General features: G+C 48.5%; 2 protein-coding genes across 5 annotated transcripts in view; one reads left to right on the top strand and one right to left on the bottom strand.

The window, feature by feature from the left end:
• The window catches only part of ACACB (acetyl-CoA carboxylase beta), a 132,606-nt gene that overhangs the window by 12,784 nt on the left and 104,792 nt on the right, over positions 1 to 15,030 (top strand). Inside the window, exon 1 of one of the 4 annotated variants that reach the window (XM_069558244.1) lies at positions 345 to 509. The exons of the other annotated variants lie outside the window; for them this stretch is intronic. The gene's annotated coding sequence lies outside the window, so the exon portion shown is untranslated. Of the gene's footprint in view, positions 1 to 344; positions 510 to 15,030 lie in introns of those variants that run through there. 4 annotated transcript variants of the gene reach the window in all.
• On the bottom strand, positions 5,740 to 11,238 carry LOC138422316 (uncharacterized). The gene is made up of 2 exons (XM_069557037.1): positions 10,732 to 11,238; positions 5,740 to 9,112 (listed from the first exon to the last, which is right to left on the bottom strand). The coding sequence occupies exons 1-2, from the start codon at positions 11,024 to 11,026 to the stop codon at positions 8,283 to 8,285; spliced, it is 1,125 nt and encodes a 374-aa protein (XP_069413138.1). The 5' UTR covers positions 11,027 to 11,238; the 3' UTR covers positions 5,740 to 8,282.

The following is a 15,030-nucleotide window of genomic DNA, read 5'->3' as shown; positions in this document are numbered from 1 at the left end:
GCGATCTAAGTTCCCTCACCAGGGATGGAACCTGTGTCCCTTGCATTGGGAGGTGGATTCTTAACCACTGGAACCCCCGGGAAGTCCCTACAGGAGTATTTAAAACTCTAGAGACTTGGAGTTGGGCGAGAGGGTGTGAGATTGCATGAGCAGTGAAGCAGGCTCTAATTCCAGGATGGTGGGAATCCGGAGGGAGGTGGCCCTGTGGCTCCTAGAGCCGCTGAGAGCACAGACAGCTTCTTAAGTACTCGAGTTTGAATCTGCAGGGGGGAAGGGCAAGGACCTTGGCGAATGGCTTATATTTACAGATGGCAGATAAGGGCACCTGACTTGGGAGAAAGCTCACTCGTGTACAGCATGGGCTGGTCCAAACTCCTCCCGCACCCCGGCCTGATGCATGACACCAGGCTCCTGCTGAAACAGGACACTGCACAGCCCGCGTCCCTTAGTCACCCCGTGGGCGCCTGTTGGACCCACATGAGAATGGAGCCGGCGGCCCGGCAGCGGGGGTAAGTTACAGTGAGTGCTCAGGAGTTCATCTCTGTGGGAAGGGAACGGATGGCTGATTTAACACTGACTTGCTGCCCTTCTCTGTCCCTCGAAGGCCCAGCCAGGTATGGTTGGGTGTGTTGCGGCAGGGGAGGGTGGGGGAGAGCTGGAAAACAAATCCCTGACCCGTCTCCCTCTCCAGCCCCGTCTAGCCACCAGCCAGCAGCTGTTGGAAGCGAGCGGTTTCCTGCCTGTGTTACGGTCAAGGCCACGATTGCCCTGGCACCAAGCAGCTGTTGCTTGTTTTCGGTTTGCAAGAAACAAAAATAGCTTCGGCCCTCCGCTGGGTTTTCGGGTCAGCTGGGTTGTTTCAGTGAACGGCAGCAGCTCAGCGTGGCGTGTCTGCCAGGGTTCACGGGAAGGACGTCACTGGCCTTGATTGCCCGTGGGTCTGAACCACATGCACAGTGCTCCTTCTAGACGGCTGTGCACCCCTGGTTCCACCCGCCAGGTTCACGGCTGGGTATCTGATTTAGGATCGTATCCAGGTGTTCAGGGGAACACCCTCCACTCTATGGGATTTGCTTAATCCACTCTTGATGGTGGTGCAATGGGAAAGGTACCTGAGTATAAGCAGAGTCAAGGAACTGAACTCTGAGCCACAGTTTACTGACTTGTGAAATGGGACTGCAGTAGGGACCGCAGTAGCCGTAACATCCACCAGGCTGTCCTGAGGACTGGAAACTTGAATGCGCTGTGCCTGCCTGATGGCTCCTTGATGCCGCCGATGGCATTTACGCAAACGCTCTGGAGGTTATTCAAAGAGCAGCGGTGGGGCTGCTGTAGCCACGCATTCTGGGAAACACACTCACTCAGAAGGATACTGCAGGTAGTGGAGCGCAGTTTATTACACTGCCGGGCCCAGGGCAGTCTCCTCTTAGCCAAGGACCCCGACCAGCATTTGTGAAAATCTTTTATACCCCGTGAGTACATGTCTGAACCCACCACCCCAAATTCCTTGAGACTTACATAAACCAAGAAAAATGCAATCCCAATAACCCCAGCGTTCACGTGCTGTGTGCTCATGTGCTCAAACAGTCAAACAATTAGCCAATAATCAATATCCAACAGATACAGAAAAATTTATGGCCTGTCTGGAGGAAGGGGTGATGGTGTATGTTTTCTCTTAGGCGATGAGTAATCTTCAAGGCTCCCCTGTCTGGAGGGGGGCTTATCCTTTTGTTGTTGTTTTCATAGGCACTAAACACAGAGTTCAGAGTCCATCGAAAAGGTGGCTGAGCATGATCAGCATGAACAGGCCTAGGATGGAGTCCAGGCCCTATGAATTCCTTCTTCAAGGCCTGTAAATGGGGCAAGAATTGGTATCCCCATTTTACAGATGAGAAAACTAAGGCTCAGAGGAGCTTTCTCAGAGAGTTCCGTGTTTGTCTCTATGTACTTGTGAAAAGTTCTCATATGATGGCCTGTGGGCCACCCCCCTCCCCACAATCATCACACTGGCAAGAATAGGGAACACAGGGATTTCCCGGTTGGTCCAGGGGCTGAGGCTCTGTGCTCCTAATGTGTTGTGGTCCTTAATGGACCAGAACCTGGTGTTCCGGAGTTGATGATAAGAAAGTAAAGGAGAGAGAAAGAGGCTGATATTCCTTGGTTTACACAGAAAACCAATAAAGCTCCTCACACGGGGCTTGCGCTGTTCATGAAGGCACCTGGCGCCCTCTCGATGGGGTGAAGGCTCAGAGCGCCTTCTCGAGAGGGTCTCAGAAGCCTGGGCAGGAAAGTGAACACAGCAGGGTCTGCACTCCAGAGAAACAGCCTGAGAGAGAGAGAGAGAGAGAGAGAGAGAGAGAGAGAGAGAGAGAGAGAAGATGCGGGGACCCAAGCTCTGACGAAGCAAAGGCGTTTTATTCAACATTGTGTGGGTATTTATACTGCCTTACAAGGTAGCTATTTTCAGCAGAGATAATATCAAAACTTACAAGTTATCAAGGAAACATGAGGTCATCCATATGAAAGCCACCAGGCAAGTCTATTATATGAAAGAGAGAGGGTTGTAAATGATCACTTTTACCATACAGTTCATAAAAAGGAAGAGGGTCGTAAATAGTGACTTATCACCATATGGAAAAACTAACGAAGGAAATTCATGCATTCCTAAGCCCCTGGGAGTAGCTTGCTACTCCACTTAATTCCTGAATATTCAGGAATTAATAAGGGACAGAGGATTCATGACAGATCCAAAACAGGATGCAGGAAGCCTCCTGTTAAATGCTTCCTGACAGTTCCCCCTGTTTATTATATTTGTAAAAAAGGTCCTGACCAATTGAGTTTGTTTAGTATTAACCAACCTTATAGAAAGGCAATGATAAACAACAAATATAATTACCAAGACAATCACCAAAGTTATAGTTCCAGACCCGATGCTGTGGGTAATACTTTGCCTATGGCTATAACAAAAGGAAGTGGAACGCAGGCCTGTATAAGATATGACTGATTATAGCGAAAGAAAGAGTTACTATGACCACGACTGGTCCCTGTGAAATGTCCGGTCCAAGTTCTTCGGTGATGGGGTGGGGCTAATCCACGGTTAGGCCACACAAGAAGTCCTATGTCATAGTAATGCTCCATCGTAGTGTCAGTGACCTTCCATGTCACTTGCGTAACATAGTCACACACCGTGCTGTTAATTTCTTCTGAGCAGTTAGATAACCACATACCTTGGGGTCCCCAATCAACAATTGTATGATTAGCCCCACACATTAATCTTCCTGATCTGGCTTGACATTTGTCCCAACAAACAGGAGTATATGTAAAGTTCTTATAAGTAAACCTTTTGCATAATGTTCTTTGTTCTTTCCCTAACTCTTTCCCTAACACTTTCCCTAAAGTCTCAGTAGTATAAACATGGTTCACAGACAAAGAAAGGGCAGTAAATAGTCTAAGCAAGTCCGAAAATCCTTTTTGGGAGGCAGGGCTGAAGCCCAAGTCTGTCAGCTGACGTTTATGCACAGTTCTGCTGGGCCCAGGCACAAGGGAAGGACTTTACAGCCTAAAGAAATGTTAGTTAGTTTTCCCTCCTCCCCAGGGTGTGAGCCCTTTCGGTCTCAGGGAGGGGGCATATGGGTGGAGTCATTGGTTGATACGGTCGGTCTTTTCTCTGTCCATTCTATGACCTGCAATAGAGGGGGGTTGGGTGTGTAAACTTGATTAGTCAGAGCTCAAGTGGGAGTGGGGGGAGGTACAGGCCAAAAGACAGCATTGCCAGGAGAATGTATTCAGGGCTCCGAGGCAGTCCCTGTTAGACCAGATTTCCAGCTTGATTAGTAAGGGTTTTTATTTGTCGCCAAGTGGGGAGATCATAAGGGTGATGCCGCCGAGGGCGGCGCTTCCTGGAGATCTTTAGTGCCACAGTGGGCCCGTGTTGGAATCTCTTCCACCTGGGGTCCTTGTTGTCCCGTCTCCATTTTGTAGGCCGAGGGCCCCCTTGGGTCGAATCTTCCGAAGAGGAAGCCATGTGAGTTCGTTGGATCCATCTGGGGAAATACAAGCACACCCCTTTCCCTGTAAGATTAGTTTTCCAGATTTCCATTGTTTCGTTGACTCGTCTTGGTACCAAATGGGCAGAGGAAGAGACGTGTACTTCAGTTCCTTGAAATGCTTTTCTGCTCTTGATAAGATATCTCCCTGTGGTAAGTTTAAAAAATTTAAAACAAATAAAGCTGTACTAATAATAGTTATAGGTTTCAGTTCAGTTCAGTTGTTCAGTTGTGTCCGACTCTTTGTGACCCCATGAATCGCAGCACACCAGGCCTCCCTGTCCATCACCAACTCCCAGAGTTCACCCAAACTCATGTCCATCGAGTCGGTGATGCCATCCAGCCATCTCATCCTCTGTCGTCTCCTTCTCCTCCTGCCCCCAATCCCTCCCAGCATCAGGGTCTTTTCCAGTGAGTCAGCTCTTCGCATGAGGTGGCCAAAGTATTGGAGTTTCAGCTTTAGCATCAGTTCTTCCAACGAACACCCAAGACTGATCTCCTTTAGAATGGACTGGTTGGATCTCCTTGTGTTATGCCCAAGTTGCGAAATCTCCCAATGACCACCAGGGAGCCGATATCCGATGCAAAAGCAAGAGAGCTTTTATTACCAAGCTCGAGCTGGGGTTCCCACCGATACCGACACAGCGGCTATAGGGAGGAGCCCCGAGTTTCGAGTCACATTGCTTATATAGGGAATATTCAGGTAAAAGGGGATTCTCAGGCTGAAGGACATCTGATTGGTTACCTTCGTCTCTAGGGTTGTGTGTTGATTCCTGATTGGTTTTTACTTTCAAGGTAAATCACAAGTTCCTGAATGTAAAGTCAGGAGGTTTAACCTGAGGGCCAGTTGGCTCGTGGGCAGTGGGGCAAGGTTGGGTAATATCCAAAGTCGAAGTCTTTTTGCCTGGAACTTTACAAAATGGAGTTCTTTTACAAGATGGAGTAGCTCAGGCTCTCCATTCCCCCCTTCTCAAGGCCCCAAGACAGACCCAATCATGGGTCTGTAGTTGGCTTTATATTGTCTTTTACCAGGGGTGGGTTTGGTAGGGCTGCATATTGGGACCTAAGCACCATAAGCTGCACCATGTTGATGCGGCCTTTGATAAAGTTTATCGACTTATTTAGTAAACACAGTCCAAAGGTGAATAGCAAGAGTGAAATGATGAGGGGCCCAGCCAGAGAAGATATGAGGGTCATGAGCCAGGGAGAGGAACTGAACCAGGATTCAAACCAACTCTGAGACTTCTCCCTTTCTCTTTTTCTCTGATTCAGTCCCTCTCTTATTTTGGCCAGAGATTCCCTGATTATCCCTGAGTGGTCCACGTGGAAGCAGCACTCTTCTCCTAGCGTGGTGCATAGACCTCCTTGTTGGAGGAAAACCAGGTCTAGCCCTCTTCTATTCTGTAGTACTACTTCTGCCAGGGAACTCAATGATTCTTGAAGGTGACTAATTGAGCTTTCTAGTCACTCAATATCAAGATCAATGGCTGCCCTTAGGCTGGAAGAGTGTTGATTTTGTAGCACTAATGAAGAGATTCCGGTTGCTGCCCTGGCTGCTCCCAACCCCAAGACTGTGAGGGTTAAAGCCGTAACTGGTTCTCTTTTGACTCGGTGAGAGTCCCCCAGTCGTTGAAGGAATTCATCATTAGACTGATAGAACAATCGGGAGACTAGTAGTACTAACACACAGAAGTCTTTCGAGTCCTTTAATACTTGCCCACGTATACAAGGTGCTAGGCCCGTGGAGCATGCCCACCAATTTTCTTGGGGCGGTATTAGGTATTCAGTTGTTTCTCTAGAGTCTGTGGTATTGCAACAGTGCCGGTAGGCTTGGGGAGCATCTCCTACACAGAGGCCCTGTCCTGTCACTCTTCGGAGGGTTAATCTTGCGTCCCCTCTTTGCTGCCAGCAGCAGGCCCTGTGGTCTTTTGTTTGGATGTTATTTCCCGGGACAGCTATACCTTCAGAATAAGGGGGTTTGATGTCATAACGTAACCAGCAACCATCGGTCAGGTCTGGACGGGTGGAGTTCAGGACCCGATAGGTACTAACTATCATGTCAAATAATGGGTCTTGATCGTCTTTAACATCGGGCTGATCATCTCTGACATCGGGTTCTGTAAAGTTGATCTGAGGAGGGTTGTTTGTATTGGTAAGGCTGGGCTCAGGAGGCGCTCGGGTAGGTTCTCTGGGCACTAAGACAGGATTAGGCCCTATGCCTTGGCTTGGGCCTGTCTGGATGGGTTGTACTTTCAGCCTAATAGTGAATAATAATCCATTATCATACCCAGATTGATATAGCCGGAGGCCCCAAGATTGTCCTGCCTCCCAGCTAGGGAACCTCTTTCCTTTAGTTGAGAATTTAAGTCTAACTGGGTTACAAAGAAACCCTATACAGGGCCCCACAATGAGAGACCTCCCCCCCACCCATGCCTTCCAGTCAGATCTGGCGGGTCCTGGGACACGACTCAAAGTGATCAAGTCTCTTCTAGTAGGGGGTTCCCAGTCGATAGTCCCCCGTGGACTCGCACCCCCAAACGGCACAGTAAAATTTATCTGCCCCCCCCACAGTTATTAACTGTTGCCCGGTTTCGTCTTCCCCCGGGGCACATGTAGAGGGCAGTGTCCCGCAAGGCTGCCCGTTGAATGGGGTGGCTGCATCCAGGTCCTGAGTTGGTAGGGGGTCGAGTATTACAGCGATTAATACCGGCCCCGCATTCTGGTTTTCCTGGCATTTTTACTTCCCAGTCTCCGATATCCCAAGATCCTGCAGCCAGAAGACAAAGGTCAAATTCTAAATCCGGCCACCAAGTGTTTTTAGGATAGATGGACGAGGGAGAGTTAATTACTTCCGCAGTAGTTGCACTCAGAATGATCCAAGTCAAATTCATGGGTTGATGAGGATTAGTGGCAACACTAAGCCGTAGGGGCAACAGTACAAACAGTACTTTTACCGTCTCTGTAGCTTTAGTTTGAGTGAGTTGGTTTTGTCCAGTTTGGCCTTCCACTGGGGGAGGAATTCTTCTCATAAGGCGCACAGGTCCGCAGGCCGTACGTGGGTGTGGTGAACCCTAAGCGGAGATGCTGTCAACCTTGAGAGCAGTAGGTGTTGTCAAGACGGCTAGGAAAGGCCGCTTCCACCTGGGCTCTAGGGTCTCTTGACGATGACAGCGCACGTACACCCAATCTCCTGGCCGGTAGCGGTGGGGTTCAGGTGGAGGGCCTGATTCATATAACGCCTTAAGTCTCTTCCATGTGCCCCTGTGGGAGTACTGTAAGGACCGGAGACAAAAAAGTAATCTTTGATCATCTATCTCTTTTAGTACCTCTATGTTTAGATTAGGAATTATTGGGGGAGGTATCCTATACATAATTTCGAAGGGGCTAAGTCCCAGTTGGTAGGGGGAGTTTCGTACCCGGTATAGGGCAAAGGGGAGGAGAGCCACCCAGTCCCCGCCAGTCTCAGCAACTAGTTTTGTTAATGTTTCTTTAAGAGTTCTATTCATCCTTTCTACCTGTCCTGAGCTCTGAGGTCTGTAAGCGCAATGCAGCCTCCATTCAGTCCCAAGGCCCGGGCTACTCCCTGGCTTACCTGCAATACGAAGGCTGGCCCACTGTCTGACCCCACCTGTGCAGGAAACCCGAACCGCGGCAAGATGTCTTCAATCAGCTTTTTGGCCACCACCTGTGCTGTCTCTCTCTTGGTGGGGAAAGCTTCTACCTACCCTGAAAAGGTATCTGTGAACTCCAGCAGGTATTTATATCCATATTTACCCGGTTTTACCTCAGTAAAGTCCACCTCCTAGTAGGCTCCTGGCCGGCTCCCGCGTTCTCTAGGTCCTTGGCTGGTCGGATGAGGGACAGCGTTAGTGAGCTGGCAGGCCTTGCAGTTGAATACTGTATCTTCTGTCGTTGACCTGACGTTTTTCATGGTAATCTTGGCATGTCTAATCAGGTCCTGCATCTTGCGGGTTCCCAGGTGAGTGGCGTGGTGCATCCTCAGTAACACCTGCTTTCCCAGTTCTTCTGGGAGGATTGGGGAGCTGTCCGCTGCCCTCCACCACCCGGCCAGTTGTTGGGTCATAGGCAAACTTTTTATCCAGTCCAAGTCTTTTGGTGAGTAGTTGGGTAGAGCTGGCAGTATGGGGCTCCCGGGGTCGGGCAGTTGAAGGGTGGCTTCTATCACGGGGCCCTGGGCGGCCTCTCGGGCTGCCCTGTCCGCCAAATTGTTTCCCTTTAAGTCAGAGTGCCTGACTTTTGGTGTCCCGGGCAGTGTATTATGGCTAATTTTTTAGGCAGCCATAATGCAGCGAGGAGGGCTTTTATTTCTTCTTTATTTTTGATCGTTTTACCCTCGGCCGTGAGGAGGCCTCTCTCTCTGTAGATGGCTCTGTGTATATGGGCAGTAGCAAAGGCGGATCGGCTATCGGTAATGATGTTAAGTTTTTTGTCCTTTCCCAACTGAAGGGCTTTTGTTAGGGCGATTAGTTCAGCCCTTTGAGCTGAAGTGCCCGGAGGTAGCGCTTCCGCCCACACGATTTGGGTTTCTGTGGTTACCGCTGCCCCTGTATACCTGAGCCCATCTCGGACGAAACTGCTTCCATCCGTATACCAGGTAACTTCAGCATCCGCTAGAGGGCGATCTTGTAAGTCCTCTCGCGTTCCATGTACCTGGGCTAGTATGTCGCTGCAGTCATGGATCGGGGCTTCCAAATCCGGGTTAGGAAGCAGTGTAGCCGGACTGAGAGCAGTAGGCTGCAGAAAGATGATTCTGGAGGGGTTTAGCAGTAGTCTCTGGTAGTGGGTCAGCCGAGCGTTGCTGATCCACCTATCTGGGGGTTGTTTTAGGATACCCTCAATGGCTTGGGGGGCGGTGATATGCAACTCTTGCCCCAGGGTCAGTTTATCTGCATCCTTGACTGTTAGGGCCACTGCTGCAGTCATGCGGAGGCGTGGGGGCCAGCCTGATGCCGCGGGGTCTAGGCGTTTAGACAAGTAAGCCACCGGCCGCTTCCAAGGTCCCAGGTGCTGCACCAGTACCCCCTTTGCCACTCCTTGTTTTTCATCTACATAAAGGAGAAAGGGTTTTGTAACATCAGGCAACCCTCGGGAGGGGGCTGACAGCAGGGCCGTTTTAATAGTCTTGAAAGCGGTCTCCACCTGCTCCATCCAACTGAAAGGGGTGGTACTTTTTGTGGCTTCATATAAGGGTTTAGCCAGTTCTGCATAATTTGGGATCCAAAGACGGCAGAAGCCAGCGGACCCCCAAAATTCTCTCACCCTTCGAGGTGAATCTGGGCTAGGGATTTTGAGTACCGTCTCCTTCTGTGCCTCTGACAGCCATCTCTGCCCTTCCCTTAATACATACCCTAGGTAGGTGACCTCTGGCTGGCATATCTGAGCCTTTTTGGCCGAGGCTCGATACCCTAATTTTCCAAGGGTCTGCAGTAGTTCTCGGGCTCCCAAAGGCAAGTCTGTTGATCTTTTGCTGCAAATAAGAGGTCATCTACATACTGTAACAAGGTGAGCTGGGGGTGTTGTTGTCTGAACTCACCCAGATCTTCATGGAGGGCCTCGTCAAAGATGGTGGGAGAATTTTTAAAGCCCTGTGGCAGCTGGGTCCAGGTCAGCCAGCCATTGATTCCTTCTTCCGGGTCTGACCATTCAAAAGCAAAAAGGTCCTGGCTCTTGGGTGCCAGGGGAAGGCTGAAGAAAGCGCCCTTTAAATCCAAGACCGTGTACCAGTGATGGTCCGGTGGGATGGAGCTCAGGAGATTGTAAGGGTTTGGCACAGTGGGGTGAATATCTAATACCCGGCGGTTGACCTCTCGTAAATCCTGCACTGGCCCATAGTCACAAGAATTTGGTGTTTTGACAGGGAGCAGGGGGGTGTTCCAGGCTGACTGGCAGAGTCTCAAGATTTTCTGGGCTAGGAGCCTGTGGATATGGGGGGTGATCCCCTGTCAGGTCTCTAGAGTCATGGGGTATTGTCTGACCTGGACTGGGTCAGCCCCTGGCTTGAGTTCTATGTACACAGGAGGGCAGTGTCTGGCGAAGCTGGTTCCCCCTGTTCCAGCCCATGCTTCGGGGAATTCATCTAACCATTCTTGAATGTCCACCGGGGGCAATGTAGGTTTCTGGTGCAGCCGATATTCATCTTTTAATTGAATAGTTACTGCCTGTATCGGCCTGCCCGCCTGGTCAAGTATTTTAGTTTCTCCTGGGAGGAAATGAATCTGGGCCCCCATTTTGGTTAACAGGTCTCTTCCCAACAGTGGGAAGGGACATTCCGGAATGACCGTGAAAGAGTGGGATGCCTGGCCTGCACCCAAGTCCACTGATCTTCGGGTCGTCCATTGGTATTGTTTCATTCCAGGGGCCCCCTGCACCCAAGAGGTCTTTCCAGCCAGTTTTCCCTGGGGCTCCAACAAAACTGAATATTGAGCCCCCGTATCGACAAGGAAGTCAATTGGGGTCTCCTCCACTCTTAAGGTTATGCTGGGTTCGGGGAGGGGCACTGAACCCCATCCCCCCTAATTGCTCAGCTCTTCAACAGCCAGGATGGGGGTCTTTTGTGGCCCCTTCTTTGTCTTTTTGGGACATTCTTTAGCCCAATGTCCCTCTTCTTTACAATAGGCACATTGGTTTTTTCCCAATGTTGGTCGCGTGCCGGGGCGGCTCTTACCTTCAGTGGCCAGCCGACACAGCCGGTGTTCCCTTTTTTTTTCCGAGTCAGGAACCGTTGCAGCCGGCAGGATGCAAGCCGCCGTATTACGGGTTTGGCGGTCTGCCGCTTTGGTTTGCTTTTCCTCGGGGGTTTCGCGGGTGTTGTAGACCCTTTCTGCCACTGTTATTAGATCCTGGATGCTCTTTTCGCCCAGGCGTTCTAATTTTTGGAGCTTCTTTCTAATGTCAGGAGCTGCCTGGTTGAGAAAGTGCATTATTAAAGCAGCCTGGGTGCCTTCCACTTCTGGGTCCATGGGGGTGTATTGTCTAAAGGCTTCCGTTAGCCTTTCCAGGAAGGCTGCTGGACTTTTGGTGGGGCCCTGCTGAACATTTCCTACTCTAGCTAAGTTAGTAGGTTTCCTTGCAGAGTCTGGCGGTAGACCCGGAGCCTCTCCTTACCTCGTGCCATGTTGTAGTCCCAATCAGGTCATGATAAAGGAAAAGAGAGGTTAATTTCATCTATCTTAGTGGTGGGTTCCCCATTTATCCCTGGGACCATTTTCCAGGCCTCATTCTGTTTTTTCTCTCTCTCTCTTCTGTGGTGAAAAGAATCTGGAGCAGTTGTTGGCAGTCGTCCCAGGTGGGCTGATGAGTAAAAAGCAGTCTCCAGAAGGTTAGTTAGATCTCTATGGTTATCTGAAAACTTAGCATTTTGGGATCTCCAGTTATATAGGTCACTAGTAGAAAAGGGCCAGTATTGATGAGGTTGGTTTCCTTCCTCATCAGGGGGACCGGCCACTCGTAAGGGGAGGGCAATTGTCGAGTCTGCTGGTCCCTCCTGGGGTAGGGCTCGCCTGTGGCGAGTATTTTGTGTGGGTCCGCCACCCTGTATTTCGCCCCTGGGTGACGGGATAATGGGGGCCGGTGGTGATTCGGGGAGTTGAGAAGGAGGAGGAAAGAGAAGTTCTTCTGTGCCTCCCTGCCAGATGGGATATAGTAGCACCGTCAGTCCAGTTTCCTTGGGTTTCTTCAGGTTCTCTCCTCCCCATGTCACTAACACCTGAGTGGTAGAAAGTTCCTGTTGAGGCAAGAAAGATGTTACCCAAGGAGGGGGGTGCACTATGATATTTTCCCACACTATGATATAGGGGACTTGGTCAGGGTGTCCAATCCGCGGTCGGAAGATGGTGTCTCAGACTCGGTGCGCAGTTTCCAAGTCAAACATGCCTTCTGAAGGCCAGCCCACATGGAATAATGGCTATTCTGTGCTGCAAAAAGTAATGTTTATTTTTCTTAATTTCTACACTGAGGTCATGAGTATGCATCTTGACCTTTTTAAAATGCTCAGTCGTCAGAGATAGAGGAGTAGGGTTAGACTGACGTTGCCCCATCGTTCCTGGATCAGTCAGATGTTGGTAAATTAACACAGACAATACAGACAGCCACACAGACGGACAGAGAGACAGAAGAAATAGACCTCCGGGAGTCTGGCGGCAAAACCGAAAGTAGGGCAACAGCCTCCGGCCGTTCAGCGGGGGCGAACGTAAAGTCAGGAGGTTTAACCCGAGGGCCGATTGGCTCGTGGGCAGTGGGGCAAGGTTGGGTAATATCCAAAGTCTAAGTCTTTTTGCCTGGAACTTTACAAAATGGAGTTCTTTTACAAGATGGAGTAGCTTAGGCTCTCCACTTGCAGTCCAAGGGACTCTCAAGAGTCTTCTCCAACACCACAGTTCAAAAACATTAATTCTTCGGTGCTCAGCTTTCTTCACAGTCCAACTCTCACATCCATACATGACCACAGGAAAAACTATAGCCTTGACTAGACGGACCTTTGTTGGCAAGGTAATGTCTCTGCTTTTCAATATGCTGTCTAGGTTGGTCATAACTTTCCTTCCAAGGAGTAAGTGTCTTTTCATTTCATGGCTGCAGTCACCATCTGCAGTGATTTTGGAGTCCCCCAAAATAAAGTCTGACACTGTTTCCACTGTTTCCCCATCTATTTCCCATGAAGTGATGGGACCAGATGCCATGATCTTCGTTTTCTGAATGTTGAGCTTTAAGCCAACTTTTTCACTCTCCTCTTTCACTTTCATCAAGAGGCTTTTTAGTTCCTCTTCACTTTCTGCCATAAGGGTGGTGTCATCTGCATATCTGAGGTTATTGATATTTCTCCCGGCAATCTTGATTCCAGCTTGTGTTTCTTCCAGCCCAGCGTTTCTCATGATGTACTCTGCATAGAAGTTAAATAAGCAGGGTGACAATATACAGCCTTGACGTACTCCTTTTCATATTTGGAACCAGTCTGTTGTTCCATGTCCAGTTCTAACTGTTGCTTCCTGACCTGCATATAGGTTTCTCAAGAGGCAGGTCAGGTGCTCTGGTATTCCCATCTCTTTTAGAATTTTCCACAGTTTATTGTGATCCACACAGTCAAAGGCTTTGGCGTAGTCAATAAGTTTCTTAGCCACCTGTAATTTCTCTTTCGTGAGGGGCCACTGCTCTGTCCAAATAGGCTCGTCATTCTTGCAAGTTACTTTAATAATTGTATTGTTTGTTAAATGAGCAGTGGCCCCTAGGAAAATGTGGAATGTATGTCTGAGTTTGCCATTGCATAAGTAAGTCCCTTCTTATTAGATTAAGGGCTGCATCTATCACATAAGGTTTTAATGTTGCAGGCTGGCCTTCTGGTCCCTCACATGGATAAATTTGAGTACTGTGATAAACCTCTTGTACTTTGGTTTGAGAAATCCCTGCAATTTGGCAAGAAATTTTTTATACAGGCTAGGATTTGGGCCATAAATATTTGGAAACAATAGTAATATCAGATCCAGTGTCGAGGAGACCAGAAAATCTTTTACCATTAATTTTGATATTTATAGTTGGTTGGGCAAATTTAGATACTAACGATGTCCAAAAGGACTGCTTTTGATCTGTACTGCCGAATCCGCCCGTCCGTACATCAGTAGAGGAGTTAATAGAAATGTAAGGTAAAAGGAGTAATTGAGCAGTTTTATCCCCCCTTTTGAATTGCTATAAAATCTGAGCTGACATCATAATTTGAATTTCTCCTTTGTAATCTGAATCAATTGCTCCAGGGTGAACAGTAATTCCTTTAGAAGTCAAACTAGATTGGCCAAGTAAAAGACTGAACGTTTGTGGAGGCAGGTGTCCAAAAAGTTGGGTAGGTATTCTAGAGGAGACTGCCTGGGGGTAAAGGAGAAAGACATTTAGGGCTGGTATATTGACGGCGGTGCTGGATGTTGCGGGTTTGAGGGAAAAGATGGAATTTGCCTCTGGTTTTTGTTGAAGGGGACCTGGGGGGTCCCCTGCTTGGAGTTTCCCGGAATAGATTTCCTTCAGTGTCAAATTTAGATTTACAGTCTTTGGACCAATGCATTCCTCTATGGCAGCAAGGGCAGATTTTTGGAGGTTTTTTATTAGCTTTGTTAGGGCAGTCCCTTTTTAAACAGTTCTTATCTCCACATGTAAAGCATCCTTCATTTCCCTTTCTTAAGGCAGCAACCATTGTTTCAGCTAGCATTTGCATCTTTTGAGTTTCTGATCCTAGATTGCGAAAACCCTTCAAATACTCAATAATAGCCCCTGTCTCACGAATTGGAGCTATTGCTTTTTTGACATTCCTGATTTGCATTTTCATAAGCAAATAATTTCTCTAGTTGCCTTTTGGCTTCTTCTCCAATTACAGTACGAGAAATAGCAGTTTGAAATCCAGCTAAAAACTCAGCATACGTTTCATTGGGTCCCTGAAATATTTTAGTATAGCTACCTGTAGGCTCCCCTTGAGGAGTAATTCGATCCCAAGCTTCAAGGGCCACTGTTTTTAATTGTTCATGTAACAAGGGAGGGCACTGTATTTGAGCTTTTATAGCATCAAATTGTCCTGTACCAGTTAGCATTTCCAAAGTAATTTGATTTTGGGGAGCGCCAGCTCGAGCATTTCTGCTAGCATCGTCTCTGGCTATATCATGAAACCACATCATCCACTGAAGATATTCTCCTGGTTTAAGGAGAGCTTTTATTAAAGTTCGCCAATCATGGGGAATAAAATTTCCAATAGAGGATTATAGAATTTAGAAGTACTTTAGTAAAAGGTGAATGTGGGCCGTACATAGTTATAGCTTTTTTAATTTGTTGCATGTGATAGAAGTTAATGCCCTCATATTGAGGTATTATGTGCCCTTGAGTGTCAAGATTTCTCAAAACTGGAAAGGCAGAGAAACCATCGGCTTCAGAGACCTGTGATTGCAAAGTCAGCAATTCAGAAAGCCTCTGTTGTGAAGGAGAGTGAGTAGGTAGA

Source organism: Ovis canadensis, chromosome 17 (assembly GCF_042477335.2).
Source record: "Ovis canadensis isolate MfBH-ARS-UI-01 breed Bighorn chromosome 17, ARS-UI_OviCan_v2, whole genome shotgun sequence".
Taxonomy (NCBI): Eukaryota; Metazoa; Chordata; class Mammalia; order Artiodactyla; family Bovidae; genus Ovis; species Ovis canadensis.
Note: the sequence above shows the minus strand (reverse complement) of the source record. Positions and strands in the feature narration are given on the sequence as shown.